This window comes from Salvelinus fontinalis, chromosome 30 (genome assembly GCF_029448725.1).
Source record: "Salvelinus fontinalis isolate EN_2023a chromosome 30, ASM2944872v1, whole genome shotgun sequence".
Classification (NCBI taxonomy): domain Eukaryota; kingdom Metazoa; phylum Chordata; class Actinopteri; order Salmoniformes; family Salmonidae; genus Salvelinus; species Salvelinus fontinalis.
Window position 1 is genome coordinate 24,138,417 of NC_074694.1, and position 10,240 is coordinate 24,148,656.

The window sequence follows — 10,240 nt, forward strand, 5'->3', positions numbered from 1 at the left end:
GTTCCATCGGTATCAGTCAATGCCTCCCAATCAGAAAGAGAGTGCCTTTTTTTTTTTCTCTTTTTTTTTTACTCTAGAGAGCAAACCCTATAATATACTATTCTTGGTAAAATGCTTAATGTAATGCTAAAATACCAGCTAGCTACAGAACGGTGGAATTAATAACAATCGTGAGATGGGACGTAACTGCGTGATTTGACACGCCCCGAAGTCGTCCAAGTGACGACATCACGTACTAATTTGACGTACGACTAGCGCTCCGGTTTCCTGGCGGAGAAGATGGCGGCTCCTGGACCGGGGGAGTATTTTAGCGTCGGAAGCCATGTCTCTTGTCTCACTTGCTTGGGCCAGCGTCTGCAAGGAGAGGTGGTGGCCTTCGATTACCAGTCCAAGATGTTGACTTTGAGTATCCTTTCTCAATTTTAGGATGCCATTGTATCATTGGCCTGTTTGCCTGCAAGGGCATGTGTCAAATAGTGATCCGCGCAGGCGTAATTAGTAGTACCGTGGTTAGCCGAATTGCTTAGCTAGCTTTGTACCCCATGAAAAATTGTAATACAATTCATTAGGTTTGTCCGAGTCGTACGCTCCTGCATCTGTATTACATTTGGTTAATGTTGATGTTTTTTTGCTCTGAGTGCTTAGCTATTTTTACATGTGTTGTGATCCATGGTAGAACTGCTGATCCTCGACTAGGATCACTATTTGGCAGAATCCAGTATGGCATGGCATCATGGCAGATTCACTAACTGTAAATGGTATAATTGATATTGGCTAGCGTGACAGTCTTGCTAGATAGTTAACTTAGCTAGCCAACTGATCATCGCAGAGGCTTTTTTAAACAGACCACCTAACTGATTGCATACATATCAATAAAAAATGGCAACACTGAATTTCATTGCACCTCTATGCTAACTAGCAGCTAGGTAGCGCATGTTAGCTAGCTAGATTTAGATAGCCAACATATTACGGGACCATTTGGCGCGGTCTCTATGTTTGATATTTGTAAGTGTCAGTCATCAAATCTAACTATCACGGCATGATTGATTTGTCAAAGTCAGTGACGTTACATATTCTGACAGAAACGGCATAACGCTAGCTAACTTACAAGCTAATCATGTTGGCCGACTATGTTTTTTCAATACACCTTGGCCCAAGTAGCTAGCTGAAAAAGCTATGGATATTTCTCTTCTCAATCCACACTCCTCGGGGTGGGCGTGGGACCACCTTGCATGGACTCCAGTGACAGGTTGTCACATGCGTGCTTCTATTGCTAGCCAATTCAACTATATTTTTTCTGCTAGCTATATCAGTCCACTGAGACTGGATCTGTAATTTAGCACCCACAGAGCATTTGAATTGAGTAGGAGAGAACCGGTTGGTGTCAAATAGTGGCAGACCATAAAGACCCCATCAGGAACAAAGCAAGTAAAAATTTAACCACAGTTGCAATTCATTCCTTTTGGTTAAAGCCATTGTTGTAGTATGTGATTGAATGTTTTGTGGATGAAGAGCTGAATAGAATAGCATCTGTGTTTTGTTTAGATGTCATGATTGAAGTGACCAGTCCACACCGCTGATGAGGGATGTTCAGCATCTTGCCATGTTTCCTGGCAATTTTTACAAGCTATCCAGAGGTGTAGATATACCTTCAGGAGAATGTGTGTATTGTCAGTATTTAGGCCTAGACGTTCAATACTAAGCTAGGTCCTATGTTGTGGAAGGACACACCATCTCTGCATTTAGTGCCTTATGTTGTGCATTCTTTTATTCTGTTCCATTCATGACTCAACCTTCTTTGGGATGCTTGCTGCCATTCATTGCCATGCTACAACTTGTGTATGTTGATCCAGGCTACTACAGGTGGCAGCATTGCCCTTGGTTGTCATTTCAGCTGACTGACAGTACTGCCACTGACTGATAGGCCTGCCCCAACCTTACCTCAGTGTCTTACTACAGCCGCTGGTGGAGTGCCATACGTCTGGCAAGTGAGACTTCCTCAGTCTACCACTCTATTACAGTGAGCTATGGTGTTGATGTTGTCTGATATATTTTACATTTTAATAGGGATAATAGGCCATCATATTTCAATGTTAAAGATTCTAATGCTGCTGATGGTGATGTCATACTTGCTCAGTCAAATACCTGTAGAGGAGTAGAAGGCGCTCAACCAACGTGAGATGAGGTGCAACCCAGAAAAATCATAAGCGCATTTGGAAGGAATAGGCATGACTCTCACGTGAGCGACATGCCAATTCCTTCCAAATGCTCAGTTGTGCAATTTTCATTTTACACTTACATTTTAGTCATTTAGCAGACAATCTTACCCCGAGCGACTTACAGTTAGTGAATTCATCTTAATAAAAAGTAGCTATCAGCAGTCAGAGCTAGTAAGAAAAAAGTTGAGTGCGAATGTTAGTTCTAGAAATGTTTTATTTTATTTTTTTATGCATACCTACTCTGCCCAAAGCAATGAACTTAAAATGTCATGACATCTATGCGCCTGCACATTATAATTTATACTTGCGCAGGTAGTTTTATAGCAGTATATGGATGTATGCCGTCTGGAACTTTGATATAATGGGGTGTTTTTGTATAGACCTAGAGTGTGAACTCTATATTTATCCATGTCTTGAGATTCTTTGAATGTCACTGATGCTCTAGTCTAGTACACCAACTGTCATGTGTGCATTTTACTACCTTTACAATTTGTTTACCTTGACTTCAGTTCCTCCCAGAATGTGCTCCCTCCAGTGGGAAGCCAAACCTCAACGACGTCATCCTGATTAATTTAGCCTATGTTTCTGAAGTGGATATAATAAATGACCGCACTGAAACTCTTCCTCCTCTAGCGTCACTGAATGTTAGCAAGGTAGGCCCTCATCTGCTGTCATACTGTAGGTCCCTCAAATTCAGCCAGTTCCACTGCTTTTTTTTACGTTCTTCCCCACTAATCAAGGACTGATTTAGACCTGGGATACCAGGTTGATGCAATTCATTATCAGGTAGAACAGAACAGTTTTTGTAGTCTGCTAAATTTCTATTTGTGTCTTCTTAAAGTGCGTATGATTAGTCTATTTGTCTGGAAAACTAAATATTAACTGGCCCAGTGTGGGTTTATTTATGATGATGACATGAGCTACATTTGTCACCCGTCTCAAATAACCACCCATCTGTGTCAGTCATTGTTAAATCTTCCTTGTCAACTTTCTCATCTCACAAGCATTTCGCTACTCACAAGCATTTCGCTACACTCGCATTAACATCTGCTAACCATGTGTATGTGACCAATAAAATTGTATTTGATGTTTCTGGTCAAGGTTGTCAATTGTGTTTTCAATTGAGGGCGAGAGTTGCGTTTCACGCCTATTCCCTTCAAATGCTCTTATAGTTTGTGATTGCACCTCGACGCACGTTGGTTGAGTGCCTTTTACTCCAGATCCCCTCCTAACTTTCTCCTCTCGGCCATCTTCTTCCCAGCTTGCCAATCGGGCACGGTCAGAGAAGGAGGACAAGCTGTCCCAAGCCTATGCAATCAGTGCTGGGGTTTCTGCGGAGGGCCAGCTGCTATTCCAGACTATTCACAAAACGTAAGTGCCTTTAAAAAAAAATATTCAATGAACTTGATTAATTCCTGAGGGGCAGAGAATCGGTGGGTGGAATAGGATACGATTAAGAATTACTGGCTAACTAATATGGGCAAGTTGATTTGAGGACAAAATTCAAGTAGTAGGGAAAAAATAGTTTATTGATCCATTTTCCTCATTGTACATGGAAATGGGCCTACTGAATTGCCTTTTTTCAGTCGTACTGGCTACGTTTAGGCAGGTGACGTTTGAGGTCTTGACCTGATTTGGCTCTTAAGCTTAGTTTAAATTGGCAAGAAGCGGGAACAACAATCTAATCCGACACCTCAGTTTTTCCCCGCAATGCAGATGCAGAATTTATACCGGTGTGATTGGTCAACCATAAATAAATACAATTATTACAATTGAGATTTCATGCTTTATTTAGAAACATCAGAATAGAACACATTGTTTAAATAGACCTGACTCCTCAGCTCAAGGTCAAGGACTGTTTTACCAGTTAAATGTTTCCAGATGTTAATCTAATGTGTTCTGTAGCATCAAAGACTGTAAATGGCAGGAGAAGAACATACTGGTCATGGACGATGTTGTAATTTCGCCACCATACCAGGCTGATAACTGCAAAGGCAAAGAGGGAAGCGCTTTAAGTCATGTACGCAAAATAGTGAGTATCACCTACCTACTACTACTTCATCTGTCATTATTGTGGAATTATGATACAGTTTAAATGTAATTTGCCCTTTTATTTCTTACAAATAACTTTTGATACAATGGCATATAGAATTGGATCATGCATCAAGTGTTCTTCCCCTGTTGTTCCTCTGTAGGTTGAGAAACATTTTAGAGACGTGGAAAGGCAGAAGTCCGTGCAACGTTCACAAGCACAGCAAACACAGAAGGACACCACTTTATCTTCTTGAGTCAGTACAGGGCAGCGTGGGTCCGGCCAGCCAGGGTAGGCAACACGGCGGGGGACAGGAAGGCTGCACGGCTGGTAGTGTGTCCCCACTGCCGGACAAGGTTGGCATTACTTGCCCTCGGTGTCAGAGACCAGGAAGATACAGCGCTGAGGGGCCCTGGTATTCCAGAAGATCAAACCATTTATGAAAAAGACAACAAAAAAATAAAGAGGAAAAGAGTTAATCTTAAATTAGACTTTATAAATAATTTAAACCATGAAGCAACCATAGTTTCCTTTAACTAACTTCATCATCGTCCCCCCCCCCCCCTCCTATCCATTCATTGTCCTCCCCATCCACCCTCCTCAATTTCATTTCTTCAGAAAGAGAAAATAGAGCAGTCAGAAAGGCTTGTTAGCTTTATTTTCTGTCATTTCCTTTTTGCTGTATCCATGTTCTACAATTGTCTGTTTTCTGTATTTTAAACAAAATGTGACTTGAACTGCCACACTTTAAAAATACATTTTCTAAAATAAAAGTAACAAAAATCTGACTAATACTGTAATTTGAATCGCTTTTTGCGAGAAAAGGAAACAAATAATTTATTTTCTGTTGGTAGGACTTTAATTTTTGCTATGACTTGGTGTATATGGAACATTGTAGAATATCACAAATTGTCTCTGCAAAAGAATGGTCACTCAATAGTGCAGTAGGCCTAGCCTCGTGAAACCAGACTGACCACTGCGCTCGCATTTAATTTCACGTGGAGTGAAACCGGATGTGAGCTATCACGAGATCGGTCTGGTTTCACAAGGCTGCAGTAGGCTACCGTTTAATCATGACTGTATTCAATGTGCATAGTCATACCTGGCAAGCCACCCATTATACACCAACTAAAACATGTTAGTGGCATATAAGTAAAATTATCTATCACATAAATTGTTCAATCATTCCCATTTGCTATAATTTGACACTGCAATTAGAATTTCTCTGGTTATTTTCTCTATTTTGGAATAGATTTGATTAGAGAACTGTCCTCACAGAATCCCTTGATTACCTGGACATTCAATTAATTATTCAAATGGGTAAAGGATTATTGTTTCTCTCACGCTGCCCGGTAGTCAAATATTACACGCTGCTGTGCTTGCTGCTTCAGAGAACTCCGGACGGATGATGAACAAAATAAGTGAAGGGAGGCCAAGTTGTCATTCAAATGGACTAATTTACAGGTAATTTTGGTGTCTGTGATGGTAAAGTAGGAAGTGAGAATCTGCAGGTAATGTCATTACATTCCACTGGGTACCTGCTGGTCTAATCTGAAGTCTAATAGTGGAGAAGACCGATTCACGGACTGTGGTGGAGATACGATTGGACTAGGGTACCTTATTTATCCAGGAAGTCCTGTTGAGGTAAGAATAACTCTTTATATTGTATATGTTGATATAGATTTACAGGACCAAGTACTTGTTAATTAATCTATATAAACTTTTTTGTTGGCAAATTACCTATGGACAAAAGTGATAATCTCATCAATGTTCTGGAAGTCATGGGTTTTATATTGTGGAAAACATTCCTATTTTGGGGATCCACCCAAAACTGACCATATCTGACATTGCATGCTTGATGTTCAATCTAATCAGGAATGTTCAATGTTCACCAACGGCATCAACTGAACTGTACACATGACAATTTTTTCCCCATAACAGCTACAGAGTGTGTATTTTTCCCATTAGAAAAACAGAATCAACAGTATCTTAGACCAACAACATCTTGGGGGAGCCAGGTTGTGAATACCACTTGCAAACAGTGACTGATACATCCTCCAGATTCATAAATGAGACCTCTACATGTACGACACAGTGTATCTACTATACTAGACCTGGGTGACATAATCACTATGCCCGGGGCCAGCAAGATAGTTAGCTCTGTCCAGAAACCTTGGGACGTCCCTAACCTAATCCTAACATTAACCCATACCTAAACTTAACCCTTACCTTAATGTCAGTTGGGACATCAGAGTCCCTTTTAGACTTCATTTTCAAGATGTCCCCACTAATTCCTGTGCTATGAAGCCTCATACCTGGTGGACTAAGTTTCGTGCCTTCACCCACATCCCTGACAGTGTGGCTGCTGGATCTGAGTAATAAAAAGCTGACTGAGCTAGAGTGACTCCTTCACTGGGTTCTGGTCGCTTCGCATCCTCCTGACCTCACAGAATGATCTGCAGACTCAAATCAAATTATTTGTCACGTGCCGAATACAACAGTGAAATGCTTACTTACAAGCCCTTAATCAACAATGCAGTTGTAAGAAAAGGAGAAAAAAAACTGTTAAAGTATTTACTAAAATAAACTGAAGTTTAAAAAAAAAAATTTTTTTTAATAAAAATAATTATTCCGGATGCTGCACTCCCAGTGGCCGGTGATTTTAATGCAGGAAAACTGAATCCATTTCACCTAATTTCTACCAGCATGTCACGTGTGCAACTAGAGGTGAAAAACCTTTACTCCATACACAGAAATGCATACAAAGCTATCCCTTGCCCTCCATTTGGCAAATCTGACCATAACAGAACTGGAATATGTTCTGGGATTCATCCGATGGCATTGAAGAGTTTACCACATCAGTCACCAGCTTCATTATTAAGTGCTAAAGTATATAATCGTAAAATGTAAAGTGTTGGTCCCATGTTTCATGAACTGAAATAAAAGATCACAGAAATGTTCCATATCCACAAAAAGCTTATTTCTCTCTTTGTGCACAAATTTGTTTACATCTCTGTTAGTGAGTATTTTTCCTTTAACAAGATAATCCATCCGCCTGACAGATGTGGCATATCAAGAAGCTGATTAGACAGCATGATCATTACACAGGTGCACCTTGTGGACCATAAAAGGCCACCCTAAAATATGTAGTCTTCTCACACAACACAATGCCACAGATCAGCATGAAGAAAAGGGTGAGGAGGGCGGGGTGCCTTGTAAGAATTCGCTGACGAGTAGGTAAACCACCACTACCCTACGTATTATTGGCCAAGGTGCAATCATTGGAAAACAAAACTGGACGATCTACGATTAAGACTATCCTACCAACGGGACATTAAAAACTGTAATATCTTATGTTTCACCGAGACGTGGCTGAAAGACGACATGGATAATATAGAGCTGGCTGGTTTCTCCGTGCATCGGCAGGACAGAGCAGCTATGTCTGGTAGGACGAGGGGCGGGGGTGTGTATCTATTTGTCAATAACTGCTGGTGCGCAATGTCTAATATTAAAGAAGTCTCGAGGTATTGCTCGCCTGAGGTAGAATACCTTGTGATAAGCTGTAGACTACACTATCTACCAGGAGAGTTCTCAATACAGGACTAAGATTGAATCCTACTACACCGGCTCTGACACTCATCGGATGTGATAGGGCTTGAAAAATATTACAGACTACAAAGGGAAACCCAGCAACGAGCTGCCCAGTGACGCGATCCTACCAGACGAGCTAAATGCCTTTTATGCTCCCTTCGAGGCAAGCACAACTAAAGCATGCATGAGAGCAACAGCTGTTCAGGACGACTGTGTGATCACGCTCTCCTGAGCCGATGTGAGCAAGACCTTTAAACAGGTCAACATTCACAAAGCCGTGGGGCCAGACGGATTATCAGGACGTGTACTCAATGCATGCTCGGACCAAATGGCAAGTGTCTTCACTGACATTTTCAACCTCTCCCAGACCGAGTCTGTAATACCTACATGTTTCAAAGTGAAGGTAACCTGTCTAAAATGATTACCGCCCCGTAGCACTCACATGCTTTGAAAGGCTGGTCATGGCTCACATCAACACCATTATCCCAGAAACTCTAGACCTACTCCAATTCGCACACCGCCCCAACAGATCCACAAATGACGCAATCTCAGTCGCACTCCACACTGCCCTTTCCCACCTGGACAAAAGGACCACCTATGTTAGAATGCTGTTCATTCACTACAGCTCAGCGTTGAACACCATAGTGCCCATAAAGCTCATCACTAAGCTAAGGACCCTGGGACTAAACACCCCCCTCTGCAACTAGAACCTGGGTTCCCTGACGGGCTGCCCCCAGGTGGTAAGGGTAGGCAACAACATCTGCCACGCTGATCCTCAGCACTGGGGCCCCTCAGGGGTACGTGCTTAGTCCCCTCCTGTATTCCCTGTTCACCCACAACTGTGTGGCCAAGCATGACTCCAACACCATCATTAAGTTTGCTGACGAAACAATGATGAGACAGCCTATAGGAGGAGGCCAGAGACCTGGCAGTGTGGTGCCAGGACAACAACCTCTCCCTCAACATGATCAAGACAAAGGCACTGATCGTGGACTATAGGAAAAGGAGGGCCGAACAGGCCCCCATTAATCGATGGGGCTGAAGTGGAATGGTCGAGAGTTTCAAGTTCCTTTGTGTCCACATCACCAACAAACTATCATGGTCTAAACACACCAAGACAGTTGTGAAGAGGGCATGACAACACCTTTTACCCCTCAGGAGAGGGTACATCACTGTGGCCAAGCTTCCTGCCATCCAGGACCTATATACTAGGCAGTGTCAGAGGAAGGTAAAAAAAATTGTCAAAGACTCCAGTCACTCCAGTCACTCCTGTCATAGAATAGTCTATCTGTTACAGCACGGCAATCGGTACCAGAGCGCCAAGTCTAGGACCAAAAGGCTCCTTAACAGCTTCTACCCCCAAGCCATAAGACTGCTGAAAAATGTATCAAATGACCACCCAGACTATTTACATTGACCCCCCCTCCCCCCCCCCTTTGTTTTTACTCTGCTCCTACTCGCTGTCTATTATCTATACATAGTCACTTTACAAATTACCTCGACTAACCTGTACCCCGCACATTGAGTCGGTACCGGTACACCCTGTATATAGCCTCGTTATGTAATTTTCTTGTTACTTTTACATTTTATTTAAAAAAAAATGTACTTTGGTTTATTTAGTAAATATTTTCTTAACTCCTTTGTTGGTTAAGGGCTTGTAAGTAAGCATTTCATGGTAAGGTCGACACCTGTTGTATTTGGCGCATGTGACAAATACAATTTGATTTGTTGTCTCAAGTTTTGAGGGAGTGTGAAATTGGCATGCTGACTGCAGTAATGTCCACCAGAGCTGTTGCCAAATAATTGCATGTTAATTTCTCGACCATAAGCAGCCTCCAACGTAGTTCTAGAGAATTTGGCAGTACGTCCAACCAGCCTCACAACCGCGGACCACGTGTAACCACTCCAGCACAGGACCTCCACATCCGGCGTATTCACCTGCGGGATCGTCTGAGACCAGCCACCCGGACAGCACATATCACAAAGATATGTACACTCTTCCTGGAAGCTGAAAATGTCCCATTTCTTCCATGGCCTGCATGCTCACCAGACATGTCATCCATTGGAGCATGTTTGAAATGCTCTTGATCAACGTGTGTTCCAGTTCTCTCCAATATCCAGCAACTTCGCACAGCCATTGAAGAGGAGTGGGACAATATTCCACAGGCCACGATCATCAGTCTGACAAACTCTATGCGAGGGATATATCGCGCTGTATGAGGTAAATGGTGGTCACACCAGATACTGACTGGTTTTTGGATCCACGCCCCTACTTTAAAAAATAAAAAGGCATGTGTGACCAACGTGAGTCATTCTTTACCTTCTTTGGATTATTTGTTACCATTTTATAACATTTTGTGTTATATATTTTCACTTTGTCATATTGTTACCTTTTGTT

General features: G+C 42.1%; 1 protein-coding gene across 1 annotated transcript; it reads left to right on the forward strand.

Moving 5' to 3' along the window:
- Positions 1-189: 189 nt before the first annotated feature.
- Positions 190-5,039, forward strand: lsm12b (LSM12 homolog b). The gene is made up of 5 exons (XM_055890120.1): positions 190-406; positions 2,739-2,872; positions 3,481-3,590; positions 4,125-4,251; positions 4,415-5,039. Exons 1-5 carry the CDS (start codon positions 280-282, stop codon positions 4,505-4,507), a joined length of 591 nt encoding a protein of 196 aa, XP_055746095.1. The 5' UTR covers positions 190-279; the 3' UTR covers positions 4,508-5,039.
- The last annotated feature ends 5,201 nt before the right edge of the window (positions 5,040-10,240 follow it).